The sequence below is a fragment of the Tetrao urogallus genome (genome assembly GCF_951394365.1).
Source record: "Tetrao urogallus genome assembly, chromosome: 26".
Classification (NCBI taxonomy): Eukaryota; Metazoa; Chordata; class Aves; order Galliformes; family Phasianidae; genus Tetrao; species Tetrao urogallus.
Genome location: NC_136839.1, coordinates 3,776,178 through 3,792,617, shown reverse-complemented (window position 1 = coordinate 3,792,617; position 16,440 = coordinate 3,776,178). Strand labels below are relative to the sequence as shown.

The following is a 16,440-nucleotide window of genomic DNA, read 5'->3' as shown; positions in this document are numbered from 1 at the left end:
CTTCAACATCTCTGGGTTCCCAGTGTCCCATAGTCCTGCCCCAATGTCCCCAACCCCGCCCCAGTGTCCCCACCATCTATGGCTTCCCAATGTCCCCCTTCTCACCCCAATGTCCCCAGAGCCCCACACCTGCCCTGTGTCCCCATAGTCCCCCCTTCCCCCAGTGTCCCTGTCCCCAACATCTTGTAGGTTCCCAGTGCCCCTGTAGTCCCACCCCAATGTCCCCATCCCTGCCCCCAGTACCCCCACACCCTATACCTGCCCCAATGTCCCCAACATCTGTGGGTTCCCAGTGTCCCCATAGTCCCACCCCAGTGCCCACACCTGCCCCAATGTCCCCACAGTCCACCCCAATGTCCCTGCCCCATTGTCCCCCAACATCAGTGGTTCCCAATGTCCCCGTAGCCCCACCCCTTGTCCCCATCCCCCCCAGGATCTATTGACCCCCCCCCCCCCCACTTCCCCTCCAATAAATCTCAGCAGTGCAGTTGGTGACACTTGGTACCGAGGTGACCCTATGGGGGGGGGGGGGGGGGGGGGGGGGAAAGGAATCCCTATGGGGGCGTCCCTGTGGGCAGGTGCCTCTTGGGGTGTCTCTATGGGGTGTCCTTATTGGGGGCTCCCTATGAGTGTGTCCCCATGGGGGTGTCCTCACGGGGTGCCTCTATGGGGGATGCCCCTATTGGGGGGGGGGTCCCTGTGGGGAGGCCCTGTGGAGGGCTGCATGGGGGGGGCTGCCGTTGGTGTGTCTCAGTGGGGGTGCCCATCTTGGGGGGTGTCTCTATGGGAAAGCCCTATTTGGGGTGTCCCTATGGAGGGATTCCTATAGGGGCATGACTGCTGGGGGCCGTGTTGTGGGGCTGGAATGATGAGGGGGTCCTTGGGGGGGGGGAGTTACTGAGGGGGGTCCCTGGGGAAGCCCTTATGGGTGTCCCTCTGTCCTTATGGGGGGTCCCAATGGGGGGTCCCTATGGAGAGGGCACCCGAAGGGGGTTCACTATGGGGGTGTCCCTATGGGGGGGCTCTCTGTGGGGGAGACCCCAAGGAGGGGTCGCTTTGGGGGGAGTTCTTATGGCTGCCCCTCTGGGGAGCCCCTATAGGAAGAGTAGCTATGGGGTGTCCCTATGTGGGGGGTCCCTATGTGGGGGGGGTCCCAACGGACAGGGTCTCTTTGTAGGGGGGGTTACTATGGGGGAGGGGGTCACTATGGGGCATCCCTATGGGTGTTCACTATGGGGGGGTCCTAAGAGGGGGTTCCTATGGGTGGGGGTCACTGAGTTATCCCTATGGGGTGTCCCTATGTGGGGAGCCCTATGGGGGTCTTTATGGGCTGGGGGCATTATGGGCAGGGCTCCCTATGGGGTGGGTCCTTTTGGGGGCTCTCGATGGGGGGGTCCCTATGGGGGGCTCCTATGGGGAGCCGTTCACTATGGGGTGTCCTTGGGATGTCCCTATGGGGAGGGGGTTCTATGGGGGGGGTCCTGAGTGGGGGATCACTACAGGGTGTCCCTATGGGGGGGTTCCCACGGGGGAGACCCTAAGGAGGGGACTCTATGGGGGCAGCCCTTATGGGTGTCCATCCCTGTAGGGGGGTCCCTAAAGGAGGGGCCTCACTTATGGGGGAGGGGGGCACTTGGGGGCTCCCTATTGGGGGTCCCTAAGGGGGGGGAGTCATTATGGGGTGTCCCTATGAGGTGTTCCTATGAAGGGGGGGTGTTTGGAGGAGAAGACCCTATGGGGGGTCTCTATGGGGGGGGGGGTCATGATGAGGTGCCCTATGGGGGGGTCCCTATGGGGGGTCTCTATAGGGTGTCCCTTTGGAGGGGTCCCTACAGAGGTTCACTATGGAGGGTCCCTAAGGGGAAGGGGGGCCCTATGGGCGGGGGTCCCTATGGGGTGTCCCTGTGGGAGGGTCTCTATGGGGGGGTCCCTGTTGGCGGGGCTCATTATGGGATGTCCCTGCGGAGGTTCACTATGGAGGGTGCACGGGGGGGGGTGTCCTATGGGGGTCCCTATGGACCGGGCTCGTTATGAGGTGTCCCTACGGAGGGGCCCTTTTGGGGGCGGTCCCTCTGGGGGGTCTCCCTGTAGGGGGCGCGCAGTGCGCGTTCACGCGCGGGTTCGGCGGTGCGCGGCGGTGCCGCCAGGCGGAGCCCGGCCCTCGCGGTGCGGGGTGGGGGGGGGCGGGGGGGGCTCGGGGCGGTGCGGGGCGGTGCGGGGCGGCCATGGAGCCGTAGCGGAGCGGTGCGGGCACGATGCGGCCCCGCCGCCCCCCCCCCCTCCTCTTCCTCCTCCTCCTCCTGTCGGCTGCGGGCGGGCGGGGGGCGATGGGTGAGTGCTTTGTGTGCGGGGGGGGGCGGCACCGACCCCCTTCGGGGTGCGCGGATGTCAGCGCTGCGGGGATGGGGCGGGTCCCCCTATGGGTGTGGGGTGCGGGGGGGGCCCTTAGGCAGTGCTGTAGGGGCTGCGGGGTGGGGGTCCGCGGGGTGATGGGTGGGGGGCGACGAGGAGGGGATGCCGTGCGGTGGGGGGGGGCGTATGCTCTGGGGAGGGGAGGGGGCTGCGGGGGGGTCGGAGGGGGGTCCCGGGGTGCGGGTGGGGTGGGGGGGGGCCGTAGGCGTTGCGTTGGGGACCGCGGGGTGGGCGTGGGGGGGATGGGTGGGGAGGGGGCGATGGGCGGGGATGGGGTGGGCGGGGGGCGCTGGGGGTGAACGGGGAGCACCGGTGGGGTGGGGGGGCGCTGGGGGGAGAGGGTGAGACGGGGGGGGGGCCACGGGCCGTGGGGGGGGCGGGGGGCGGCGTCCCACGGGGGCGGTGTGGCCGCGGGTGCCGGTGGAGGGGGGGGGGTCCCCGCCACGACCCCTCCCCGCTCCCCAAAGCCCCCCCGCGGTGTTCGGGCGGCGCTGCGCGGGGGGGTGGGACCCCACTTTTGTGCCGCGGGACACGTGGTGCCCCCTCCTCCCCTCCCCCCCCCTCCCCGTGCCACCTGTCCCCAACAGCGGGGAACATCCGTGCCACACAGCGACAGCTGCCCCCAAGAGTCGGGACCCCCCCGCCCCCAGCCCCAAAAGCGCATCGCTTCCCTCCGCCCACCGACATTCGGGGCCGCCCCGCAACGGGGGATGATTTGGAGGGGGGGAGGGGGGGTCAGGGCGATGCTCAGGGTGGGGGGGGGGTCCCGAAATCATTCGGGGATTTGGGGGGGGGATGGATGAGGTCGTTGCCATGGTGACGGCAGCGAGCTGAGGATGCTGCGGGCTGCGCGGTCTGTGCGGGATCTGCCGGCGTGGGGGGGGCTGGGGGTGGGGCTGGGATCCCCCCCCTCCTGTGCCCACCCGGCCCCATAGCTGTGTGTGGGCACTGGGCCCCGCAGTGGGGTGAGATGGGCAGAATCCCACTGTGTGCTGTGGGGAGGCACCTGGGGGTGTTGGGAGGAGGGGGGGTGTCACTCTGTGGGGTGGGGGTGGGTGCCCTGCTGGGCTGGGACCCGTGACCCCATGAGAGGATCCCAGTGACCTTACTGGGACGGATCCCACAGCCTTACTGGGCCTCTGCCCCGTGTCGGGGTGGTGCCCAGGACCCCATAAGAAGGCGCCCATGAGCTTATGGGGTGATCCCACCACGTGTTGGAATGGGGCTCACCAGCTTGGTGGGGTGGATCCACCGCATTTTGGGATGGTGCCCATGGCCTTATGGGATGGGTGCTCGTGCTTTGCTGGGCCGGGTCCCACCGTGTTGGGTCGGTAGCCATGACCCTATAAATGACGCCCAAGACCTTGCTGTGATGGGTTCTGTCACAGTTGGGATGGTGCTCAGGATGCTCCCAGTGCCGTACTGGGGGACCCTGACGGCTTATGGGGGGCTTAAAGCTGTTATGAGATCCTTTACTGGGGGTTCTGATCCCTTATAGGGAACCCATCCTCTTCCTAGCGGGTCCCAGTCCCATGCTGGGGGTTCAGAGCCCTTTTGGGGGGCCCAGCCCCTTCCTGGGATGGATGCTCTGGCTTTGCTGGGCCGGGTCCCACCCCGCGTTGGGTCGGTACCCATGACCCTATAAGATGATGCCCAGGGCCTCAGTGGGACGTGACTTTAGCGGGACGGGCTCCTCCCAGCCCCACGATGCTGTGCCGCTGACCCTATTGGGACGCATCCCACCCCCCCGTGTCCCCACAGACGTCCTGCTGAAGGTACAGGTGTACGAGAGCGGTGCGCTCACCCCGCTGCCCCACACCAACCTGGAGGTTCTGGGACCCCGCGGCTCTTTGGCCACCGCGACCACGGACCACGAGGGAGGGGGGGTCCTGCCTCTGTCCTACAGCCTGGGCACCTGGGTGCTGGTCAGTGCCACCCGACGGGGCTTCGTCACCTCCACCGTGCCCTGGCGTGTCACCAAACTGCCGCGTGAGTTGGGACCCCCGGCCCCGGGGGGGGGATCTAAGCGGGAATGAAGTGGGACTCGATCCCTTGTAGGAGGTCCCGAGCCCCTTTTTGGGGTCCCAATCCTCGACTGGGGGATTCAGGGACCTTTTATAGGGCTCTGGTCCCTTAGTGGGGTGCTTGGATGCATCCCGGTCCCTTGCTGGGGGACCCCGATCCCTTACTGGGGGGCTTTGAGCCACTATGCGGCCCCATCCCCTTCCTAGGGGGTCCCATTCCCTTATGGGGGGGCTTACAGCCCTTTTGGGGAGCTCAGCCCCTTACTGGTGTGCTTGGGAGCCTCCCAGTCCCTTGCTGAGGGGCTCTGATCCCTTACTGAGGGACTCACAGCCCTTATGGGGGGCCCAACCCCTTCTTTGGGGGTCCCAATCCCCTACTGGGGGGCTCAGAGCCCTTTTGGGGGACCTCAGCCCCTTACTGGAGGATCCCAGTCCCATATTGGGGGCTCCCAATCCTTTACTGGAGGGAATCTGGTCCCTTTTAGGTCCCTTTTAGGGGTCCCAACCCCCTTTTGGGGGCCCAATCCTTTTATAAGGAGCTCAGAGCCTTTTTGGAGGACCCCAGCCCACTACTGGGGTGGTGGGGGTCCTCCCAGTGCTGTACTGGGGGACCCTGATGGCTTACTGGGGGGCTTAGAGCTGTTATGAGATCCTTTACTGGGGGGTTCTGATCTCTTATAGGGAACCCATCTTCTTCCTACGGGGTCTCAGTCCCATACGGGGGACTTAGAGCCCTTCTGGGGGGCCCAGCCCCTTACTGGGGGGCTCTGATCCCTTACTGGGGGCTCTGTGCAGGGGGCAGGGCCCCTTGTTGGGGCTCCATCCTCTTCCTAAGGGATCCCAATCCCCTACTGGGGGTTCAGGACACTTTTGGGGGACCCCAACCTCTTATTGGGATGCTTGGGGGCTTTCCAGTCCCTTTGCTGGGGGCTTTAGAGCTGTAAGCGGCCCCCAACCCTTTTTGGGGGGGTTCCCAATCCCTTCCTTGGGGGCTCAGAGCCCCTTTAAGACCCCCAGCTCCTTATTGGGGGACCCCGATCCCTTACTGGGAGACCCCAGCCCCTTACTGGGACCCCTCTGCCACGGCAGGCAGTGATGTGTCCCGGCGGGGGGGACGTTGTTGGCACTGACGTCCCCCGGGGGGGGGCACCCTGGGCTCAGTGCCAGCCCTGCCCCGGGGCGGCCGTGTCACCACGGGGGGGGGGGGGACGACAGCATCAATGGGGTCACCTTGCCGTGGGGTGGGACGTGGAGCAATCGGGTCGGGGGGGAGTCGGAAGGGGGTGCGGGAGGGGTGCAGGGGTTGGGGTGGGCAAGGATTGGGGGCACGGGACCCCCCCTCATTTCCCCCTCCCCCCACACAGTGTACGCCTCCATCAGCCTGTACCTGCAGCCCGAGCGCCCTGCCACCCTCATCCTGTACGAGGACCTGGTGCAGATCCTGCTGGGCCCCCCTGGTGAGTGGGGCACCGAAATGTCCTACAAACAGTGGGGCCCCCAACCCTGAAATTTGCCATAGCTTGTCATGGGGCCGCCACCCCTGGGTGCCATATAGTGCCAGGTAGTGCCATATAGTGCCAGGTAGTGCCATATAGTGCCATATAGTGCCATATAGTGCCAGGTAGTGCCAGGTAGTGCCAGGTAGTGCCATATAGTGCCATATAGTGCCAGGTAGTGCCAGGTAGTGCCAGGTAGTGCCATATAGTGCCATATAGTGCCAGGTAGTGCCAGGTAGTGCCATATAGTGCCATATAGTGCCATATAGTGCCATATAGTGCCAGGTAGTGCCAGGTAGTGCCATATAGTGCCATATAGTGCCAGGTAGTGCCAGGTAGTGCCAGGTAGTGCCATATAGTGCCAGGTAGTGCCAGGTAGTGCCAGGTAGTGCCATATAGTGCCATATAGTGCCATATAGTGCCAGGTAGTGCCAGGTAGTGCCAGGTAGTGCCATATAGTGCCATATAGTGCCAGGTAGTGCCAGGTAGTGCCAGGTAGTGCCATATAGTGCCATATAGTGCCATATAGTGCCAGGTAGTGCCATATAGTGCCATATAGTGCCAGGTAGTGCCATATAGTGCCATATAGTGCCATATAGTGCCATATAGTGCCAGGTAGTGCCAGGTAGTGCCATATAGTGCCATATAGTGCCAGGTAGTGCCAGGTAGTGCCAGGTAGTGCCATATAGTGCCATATAGTGCCAGGTAGTGCCAGGTAGTGCCATATAGTGCCATATAGTGCCATATAGTGCCATATAGCGCCATACAGACTGTGGGAACACCACCCTCGGGTGTCCTACAGCCTGCCATAGGGCTACCAACCCTAGATGTCCTACAGTTGACTATGGGGCCACCAACCCATAGCACACTCAGTTGTCCCATAGATTCCCATGGGGCCACCACCCCTGGGTGCCATACGGTTGACCATGGGGCCACCAGCCTCCACCAAACTCAGATATCCCACAGCTTGCCATGGGGCCACCACCCTTGGGTGCCCTACAGTTGACTACAGGGCCACCAAGCCATAGCACACTCAGTTGTCCCATAGATTCCCATGGGGCCAGCACCCCTGGCTGCCATATAGTTGACTATAGGACCACTGCCCCAGGGTGCCCTACGGTTGACCATGAGGCTGCACACTCAGATGCCCCATGGCTTGCCATTGGGCCACCACCCTTGGGTGCCCTACAGTTGACCATGGGGCCACCAACCCTGGGTGACTTAAAACTATGGGGCCACCAACCCATAGCATGCTCAGATGTCCCATAGATTCCCATGGGGCCACCACCCCTGGGTGCCATACAGTTGACTATAGGACCGCCACCCTTGGGTGCCCCTATGGTTGACCATGGGGCCACCAAGCCGTAGCATGCTCAGATGTCCCATAGCTTGCCATAGGACCACCACCCTTGGGTGCCTTACAGTTGACTACGTGGCCACCAACCCATAGCACTCTCAGTTGTCCCATAGATTCCCATGGGGCCACCACCCCTGGGTGCCATGCAGTTGTCTATAGGACTGCCACCCTTGGGTGCCCTACGGTTGACCACGGGGCTACCAACCCATAGCACGCTCAGATGTCCCATAGATTCCCATGGGGCCACCACCCTTGGGTGCCATACAGTTGACTACGGGGCCACCAAGCCATAGCACTCTCAGTTGTCCCATAGATTCCCATGGGGCCAGCACCCCTGGGTGCCATATAGTTGACCATAGGACCACTGCCCCAGGGTGCCCTACGGTTGACCACGGGGCCACCAACCCTGGGTGACTTACAACTACGTGGCCACCAAGCCATAGCACGCTCAATGTCCCATAGATTCCCATGGGACCCCCACCCCTGGGTGCCATGCAGTTGTCTATAGGACCACCGCCCCTGGGTGCCATACAGTTGACCACAGGGCCACCAACCCTGGGTGACTTATAACTACGGGGCCACCAACCCGAGGCACGCTCCATGTCTCATTGCTTGCCACGGGGCCACCACCCCCCCTGCCCTACAGTTGCCCACAGGGCACAACCCCACAGCTCTGTCCCCGTCCCCCCAGGCGCTCGGGCTCAGCCATGGGCGCAGTTCCAGCGCCGCGCCGCCCGCCTGCCGCGCAGCTCCACGTACAGCCAGCTCTGGGCATCGCTCACCGCCGCCACCGCCCTGCGAGACCTGCGCAGCTTCCCTGCCTTCCTGGGGGCTGACAGCAGCGGTATGGGGACGCCGGGATGGGGGGTGGGGGCGCACGGAGGGTCCTGGCTGCACTGCGTCCAGGTCTGGAGCTTCCAGTGCAAGAAAGACAGGGAGCTGTTGGAGAGGGTGCAAGGAGCCACAGAGATGAGCAGGGGCTGCAGCACCAAAGGCAGGCTGAGGGAGCTGCGTTGTTCAGCATGGAGAAGAGGAGCTGCGGGGTGACCTCAGTGCAGCCTGCAGTGCCTGAAGGGAGCCTGAAACAGGAGGGGAGTCAACTGTGCAAGGGGAGATGGCAGCAGGACGAGGGGAAATGGTTGAAGTTGAGGGAGGGCAGATGGAGGTTGGATGTCAGGGGAAGTTCTGTGCTGTGAGAGCGGTGAGGGGCTGGAACAGCTGCCCAGAGAGGCTGTGATGCCCCGTCCGTCCCTGGAGGTGTTCAAGGCCGGGTTGGATGGGGCCCTGGGCAGCCTGGGCTGCCATGAAATGTGGCAGGGGGTTGGAGCTCCGTGATCCTTGAGGTCCCTCCCAACCCGGGCCATTCTGTGACCCTGTCTGCTCACCCTGCTGTCCTCCTCTCCAGCCAATGCCACCTGGTTGGAGCTGTCGCCCGTGGCCGCGCTCGGCGTCCGTCTGTTCACCGGGAACGGCACCGAGGTGCAGCTGGCAGGGCCCGTCCATCTGTCCGTCCCGCTCAGCTCCGAGTCCGGTGCCGTCGCGGCCACCAGCGTGCCTGCATGGAGGTTTGACCCCAAAAGCGGTGAGCGGCGGGACGAGGGGGGCAATGGGAGTGGGGGGGGGAGGTGGCGGTGGGTGGGTGGTGGTGGCTGTAAGGAACAGGAGAGTGGGTGGCGGATGGGGGCTGCGGGAATGGGGTGGTGGTGGTGGTGGCCGTGGTGGTGGTGGCCGTGGTGGTGGTGGCCGTGGTGGAGCTCGGGGTCTCGCTCCACTGTGACGTTGTGTCCCCCCATAGGGCTGTGGGTCCGCAATGGGACAGGGCTGATCCGCAGGGAGGGCCAGCAGCTCTACTGGACCTTCGTGGCCCCCCAGTTGGGCTACTGGGCGGCGGCAGTGCCCTCTCCTAGCCCAGGTAGGACCCTATGGCTGGGGAGCTGTGGTGTCCCCAGGGGTGGCCGTGCCACATCCCAGCTCGGTGTCCCCGCAGGGCTGGTGGCCGTGGCTGCGGGCATGAAGGACATCACGGCGTACCACACCATCTTCCTGCTCACCATCCTGGGCGCGCTGGCCCTGCTCGTGCTCACCCTGCTCTGCCTCCTCATCTACTACTGCAGGTCAGCGCCGGCCGCCCCACGCTGCCCATGGGGTCCTGCAGCCGGCCGTGGGTCACGGTGTGCTTGGCACCCGGGGGTGGCTGACAGCTGGTTCTGGGGCGCACCACCTGCTTGGCACCCGCAGACATCCCATAGCTGGTTATGGGTTCCACACCTCCTGGCGCTCACAGACATCCCATAAGTTGCCACCAGCCCTGCCTGTCCTACAGCTGACTATGGGGCCTCCGACTCGTACTGCCCTCAGGCGCCCTATAGCTGCACAGGCACCACCAACCGTGAGCATCCTATGGCTGGCTGTGGGGCCCTACAGTTGGCTATGGGGTCTGCTGACCCCAGCTGTCCTATACCTGGTTATGGGACCACCAGGCCTTGGTGCACCACAGTGGACTGCAGGGCCACCAAACCTGAATGTCCTATGGTTGGCTATGGGGCCACCACCCTTGGGTGCCCTACAGCTGACTATGGGACCACCACCCCTGGGTGTCTTATAGTTGACTATGGGGTCTTCCAACCCCAGATGTCCTATACCTGGCTATGGGGCCACCACTCCTGGGTGCCCTATACTTGACTATGGGGTCTTCCAATCTCAAATATCCTATACCTGGCTATGGGGCCACCACCCCTGGGTGCCCTATAGCAGACTATGGGACCACCACCCTTGGGTGCCTTATAGTTGACTTGGGATCTACCAACCCGATGTCCTATAGCTGGCTATGGTGATGCCCTATAGCAGACTATGGGACCGCCACCCCCGTGGGGGCCGTTATGGGACGCGCTCCCCACGTTATCCCCCCGCCGTCCCCACAGGCGCCGCTGCCTGAAGCCACGCCAGCAGCACCGCAAGCTGCCGTTGTCGGGGACGTTGGACCCCTCCAAGCGGGACCAGGCCACGTCCATGTCACAGCTCAACCTCATCTGCAGCAGCCACCTGGAGACGGCGTCCTCGGGGGGGGACACGGAGGCTCACAGCCCCGTCCTCAAATTCGACAGCTCCCGCGAGGACTTCTTCAAGCAGGTCCCCTCCTCCGCGCCCCAAACGTCCTCCAACGCCGCGCCGCGCCGCTGCCACCCCCGTGAGGACTTCACCCCCAGCGAGGGTCCCCCCGCAGCCCCCCATGGAGCCGAAGTGCCGCCGTCCGACCCGCTGCCACCGCCGCCACCGCCGCCACCGCGGCCGCCGTCATTGGGAGCGCCCATGGGGCCAGCGATGGGGCCAGCCATGGGGCCGCCGATGGGGCCAGCGATGGGGCCGCCCGTGGGGCCGCCGGGGCCGCTGATCCTGTGCGGAGCGCTGGAGGGTCCGCAGGAGGACGTGTACCGCGGCGTGGTGCCCACCCTGCTCATCCCCGCGCGCTACATGCGCCTGGACGGGGCCGCCGAGGGCGCGCAGCAGCTGGAAGCGACCAACCCGGCGGCGGCGGCGGCGAGCGGCTCGAGCCAGGCTGCGGCCCCGGCCCAAGGCGGCGGCGGCGGCCCCGTGGCCATCCCCGTGCTGCTCAACGAGTCCGCGGTGGCGCAGCTCAACGGCGAGCTGCAGGCGCTGGCCGAGCAGAAGCTGGTGGCGCCGCGCGCCTGGTTCGTGTCCCTGGACGGGCGCGCGTCCCACGTCCGCCATTCCTACATCGACCTGCAGGGCGGCGACAGAGGGCCGCCCCGCTCGCGGCCGCCCCCCCCCCGCGGGCCGCCGTCGCCCGAGGACAGCGCGCTGGCCCCGCTGCTGGGGGGGCCGCCCGTGGGGCGCCGCGGGGCCGGGGGCAGCGGGTGCAGCAGCGCCTCCGAGCCCCCCCGGGATTCCCCCAGCAGCCCCGAGGATGAGGCGGGCGACGGGGGAGACGGCGGCGACGACGGCGGGGACCGCAAGAGCCCCTGGCAGAGGCGGGAGGAGCGGCCGCTCATGGTCTTCAACGTCAAGTAAGCGCGCAGCCCCCGTCCTCGTCTCCACCCCCGGCCCTGCCCCCGCCTCATCGCGTCTCCAGCCCATCTCCGTTCCATCATCTCCATCTCCACCCCGTCTCCTTCATTTCTACCTCCACCTCCATCTCCCCCCATCTCCGTTTCTGTCCCCACTCCCATCCCCATTTCGCCTCCTGTCCCCATCCCCACCCTTATTCCCATCCCAGTTCCTGTCCCAATCCCATCCCAGTCCCCGTCTCCATCTCCTCCGATCCCCATCCCCATCCTCTTTCCCTCTCCATCTCCATTCTCATGTCCACCCCTCCGCAGCCCCGTCTCCGTCCATCCCCAACTCCATTCCATCCACTCCCTGTTTTCATCCCCATCCCAGTCCCTGTTCCCATCTCCATCTTCATCCCCTTTGCTCCTCCATGTTCTCTGCTCCCATCCCCATGTCCGTATCTCCATCCCATCACAATTTCCATCCACCAGCTCCATTCCCACCCATTTCAACTCCATCCATCCCCATCCCTTTCCACCTCCACCCCCATCCCAATTTCCCCCATCCCTATTTCCACCACAATCTCCATTCTCACCTCCATCCCCATCCCTATTTCCATCCCCATCCCATTCTCCACCCCATCCCCATCCATTCCCCCAACCCCCCTCCACATCTCCACCCTATTCCCACCCCCCCCCCCCGCCCCTCCTCCATCCTGTCCCCTTCCCACCCCACATCCCTGCCCCATGGGCGCCCAAGTCCCCCTCCTCTCCCATAGCGCCTTCCCCCCCTCTGCCCCCATGGCCATTCCACCCAGGGTGGGGGGGCAGTGGATGGGACAGGGCCGGGACCCCCCCACATCCCCCATTCTTAACACAAACCCATTTGTGTCCCCACAGGACGGGGGGGTCTGGCACTGCCCCCCGGGCCAGCGGTGCCTCCAAGCTGCCATAGGGACGGGGTGGGGGGGGGAAGAGGGCAGAACCCACCCCCCCCCCCAGACCCCACTGTGGATTTAGATACCATTAATATATAAAATCCCATTGACACATCGCTGCCTCCGCCTCTTCCTCCCCCAAAATCCTTTGGGTTTTTTTTCCTACAAACCCTTTATTGGGTGGGGGGCTCACAGCCCCGGGGGGTCACAGCTTCTCGCAGCTCTGCGTGGCGATGTCGCAGGTGTAGCCCTGGGGCAGCAGTGCTGGTGGTCCTTGCAGCACACGGCCTGGGGGGGGAGGGGGGGAGGACGTGTCATGGGGGGGAGGGACATCGTGCCACCCACTGCCACCACCCCATGCCACCCCACTGTCCCTGCTGCAGGTGTGCCCCCATTGTCACCCTCGTGTGCCCCAGGAATGGGGACACAAAGGGGGGGGGGGGGGGGGGCAGTGATGGGTGGAGGTGCCACTTCCCTCCCGTCCCAAAGCCCCCCACATACCGGCCCGACCCCAAACCCCCACCACCCCACCATTCCCCCCACCCAGCACCACCCAAACTCCCACCACCTGTTACCCCTCCCCGTCCCCCCCAGCCCCCCACCTGCTCCAGGGGGCAGCACCCCCAGGTGCCCCCGCTCAGCCTGCAGCACGTGCTCCCATCGGGGCAGCTCGTCCTGTCGTCACAGCGCACGTCCCCCCCCCGACCCCGCAGCGCCGGGCTCTTCTTCAGCCAGGGCAGGCGGCCCCCCCCCTGCAGGCACGTCCCCCCCTGGGGGTCGCAGGTGTAGCCCTGGGGGCAGCAGTGGATGTGGTCGGGGCAGCACACGGCCTGGGGGGGGACAGAGGGGTGTCAGCGCTGACCCTACAGCGGTGGGGCTGCCCCCGTGCCTTTAGGGTAGAGGGGACGACTGACCCCGTCCCGTGGAGGACAGGGGGACGTCTGTCCTCGTCCCAGCTTGGGGACAGGGGGACATCTGCTCCTGTTTCACTGGGGACGCTGTCCCCAGCCCCCCAGGTTCAGGAGGACATCTGTCTGTGTCCCAGCACGGGGATGGGGGACGCTCAACCCCACCCCATGCAGGACATGGGACATGGGGACAGTGGCTCATTGTGGGGACGTCTGTCTGTGTCCCATCGTGGCACGGGGCACACCAAACCTTGGGGACAACCTTAGGGACATCTGTCCTTGTGCCATCAGGGAACCTAGGGACAAGGGACAACCAACCCCACCCCATGGAGGACACGGGGACATCTGTCCTTGTCCCCTCACGGCTCAGGGGAGACCCAACCCCATCCCATAAAGAACACGGGGAATCGGTCCCCGTCCCAACATGGGGACGCCCAACTTCGTCCCTTGGAGGACATGGGGACAATGGCTCTGGTGCCAGCATGGGGACATCTGTCCTCGTCCCATCATGGTTCTGGGGACCCCAACCCCATCCCACGTAGGACACAGAGACATCTGTCCTTGTCTCAGCACGGGGACAGGGGACAACCGACTCCATCCTATGGAGGACGTGCGACATCTACTCTCGTCCCATCATGGGGACATCTGTCCTCGCCCCCCGTGGTTCTGGGGACACCAACCCCATCCCATGCAGGACACGGGGACATCACTCCTCATCCCATCACAGGACGGTGACAATGCCCTCGTCCCACCCGCCCCCCTGGGACCCCCCCATGTCCCCCCATCACCTGTTCCAGGGGGCAGCAGCCCCACTCCCCGGAGCTCAGCCTGCAGCACGTGTTCCCATCAGGGCAGCTCATCTCATCGTCACACTTCACGTCACCAACTGAGGACAACGCGACGAGTCACCGATGTCCCCTCCAGCCCCAGCCGGGGCCGTGGGGTGGCTGTGGGGTGGCCGTGGGGTGGCCGTGGGGTGGCTGTGGGGTGGCTGTGGGGTGGCTGCGTCCCCTTACCGTGCGCCACGTCCCGCCCCGAGGTGCACATGGAGCGCTGCAGGTCACACGTGGTGCCTTGGGGACAGCAGTGCCACCCATCGCCGCAGCACACCGCCTGCGTGGGGACAGCGTGGTGACAGCACGGCCGGCACCGAGTGCCACCACCACGGGGGGACGTTTGGGGACACACTCACGTTCTGCAGGGGGCAGCAGCCGTAGCGCCCCGATGGCAGCTGGCAGCACGTGGCGCTGTCGGGACAGGCGGAGCTGTTGTCGGGACAGGTCAGCCGGCGCAGCGCTGCGGGGAGCGGCGTCACCGTCAGCACGTGGGGACGGGGATGGGGCAGACAGGGCTGGGACGTGGGGACGTGGGGACAGGGATGTGTTGTAGCCAGCGCTGGGATGTGGGGACACAGGGACGGGTCGCAGTTGGTGTTGGGACAGGGATGGGGGAACGTGAGCACATGGGGACGTGGGGACATGCCATAGTCAGCGCTGGGACATGAGGACATGGGGACCAAGGGACACAGGGACACTCCATATCCAGTGCCAGGCTACAGGGACATGGGGACAAAGGGACATGGGGACATATGGGGACGTGCCATAGTCAGTGCTGGGACATGAGGACAAAGGGACAATAGGAGGTGGTGGCACTGAGGCACTGCAGGCCACAGGATGAGTACAAGGGGATGTGGGGGCATCATGGGGATGTGGGGACACAGGGACATTCCGTACACAGTGCCAGGACATGGGGACAGGGATGTCATAACCACTGCTAGGACATGGGGACATGGGGACAGGGGTGTGCCATACCCAGTGTCAGAACATGGGGACATGGGGATGGGGACATGAGGACAGGGATGTGTCATATGCACTGCTGGGATGTGGGGATGTGGGGACATGGGGACACAGGGACATTCTGTACACAGTGCCAGGACATGGGGACACAAGGATGTGCCATGCCCAGGGACATGGCTTGGGGAAATGGGGACAAAGAAGTGCCATACCCACTGCTGGGACATGGTGACATGGGGACATATGAGGTGGTGGCACTGTTGAGCTGCAGGCCACTGTGTGGGGACATGGGGACAAAGGGACAGGGATGTGCCATAGCCACTGCTGGGACATGGGGACAGGGATGTGGGAATGTGGGGACATCGGAGACATGCCATACCCAGTGCTGGACATGGGGACATGGAGATGTGGGGACATGAAGATGGGGCCAAGAGGACAGGGATGTGTCACAACCAGTGCTGGGACGTGGGGACACGGGGACAGGGATGCGCCATACCCAGTGTCTGAATATGGGACATGGGGACATGAAGATGCGGACAAGAGGACAGGGATGTGCCGCACCAACTGCTGGGACGTGGGGACGTGAGGACATGGGGACACAGGGACACAGGGACACAGCGACATGCCATACCCAGTGCTGGGACATGGGGACACGAGGACGGGGACATGGGGACAGAGATGCTCCTCACCCACTGCAGGGACGAGGGGCTGGGGTCGCGCCGCGGCACCACGCGGCCTCTTCCACGCTGGGAATTTGGTGGCCATGGCGCCGTCCCCACGGGCGACACGCAGCGTCCGCGCTCCAAATCGCAGCTGGTGGCGCGGGGACAGCAGTGCTCCTCATCCCGGCAGCACACCGCCTGCGCGGCACCGACCGCGTCAGCCCCACCGTCAGCCCCACCGTCAGCCCCACCGTCAGCCCCACCGTCAGCCCCATCCCGCCGCGTCGCCCCGCGGTGTCCCCGTACCTCCGGCATCGGGCAGCAGCCCCAGGCCCCCCCGGCGGTGGCGCAGCACGTGGTGTTTTGGGGACACTCGGAGGCGCCGTCGGGGCACCGCAGCGCCGTCACCGCAGCGACCGCAGCGAGGGACAACCAGAGCCTCACCGCCGCCCTCATGGCTGGGACGCCTGCGGGCAGCACCGCCCCCCCCGGGCCTCGGTTTCCCCGATCCCAAAGCTCTGCCCCACAGCCCCCCCCGCCCCGCAGCTCCTCCAACCCCCCGGCGCCCCCAATCCCACGACGCCCCCACCCCGCAGCTCCCTTGGCCCCGCGGCTCCTCCAGCCCCATAGCGCTCCCGACCCCTCAACATCCCCCGCCCCACAGCTGCCCCCACTCCTCAGCCCGTTCCATCCCGTAAGATCCTCCACCCCATAGCTGCCCTCAGCCCTGAACCCATAGATTCCTCCCACCACACAGCTCCCCCCATCCCACAGCACCCCCACTCCAAAGCACCCCCTACCTTATAGCTCTCTCCACCCCATAGCTCCCCTCATAATAAATCC

General features: G+C 65.1%; 2 protein-coding genes across 2 annotated transcripts; one reads left to right on the top strand and one right to left on the bottom strand.

Moving 5' to 3' along the window:
- Window positions 1–2,255: 2,255 nt before the first annotated feature.
- On the top strand, window positions 2,256–12,251 carry FAM171A2 (family with sequence similarity 171 member A2; the record flags this gene model as incomplete). The annotated part of the gene is made up of 9 exons (XM_079547044.1): window positions 2,256–2,331; window positions 4,174–4,401; window positions 5,801–5,893; window positions 7,981–8,133; window positions 8,695–8,871; window positions 9,085–9,201; window positions 9,277–9,403; window positions 10,211–11,314; window positions 12,197–12,251. The coding sequence occupies 9 exons, from the start codon at window positions 2,256–2,258 to the stop codon at window positions 12,249–12,251; spliced, it is 2,130 nt and encodes a 709-aa protein (XP_079403170.1).
- Window positions 12,252–12,361: 110 nt separating this feature from the next.
- GRN (granulin precursor) lies at window positions 12,362–16,053 on the bottom strand (the record flags this gene model as incomplete). The annotated part of the gene is given in 9 exon segments (XM_079547208.1): window positions 12,362–12,486; window positions 12,489–12,522; window positions 12,837–13,064; window positions 13,931–14,028; window positions 14,159–14,255; window positions 14,335–14,438; window positions 15,625–15,714; window positions 15,717–15,795; window positions 15,904–16,053. Coding segments are annotated over 9 exon segments (927 nt in total). The 3' UTR covers window positions 12,362–12,439.
- Window positions 16,054–16,440: the final 387 nt, after the last annotated feature.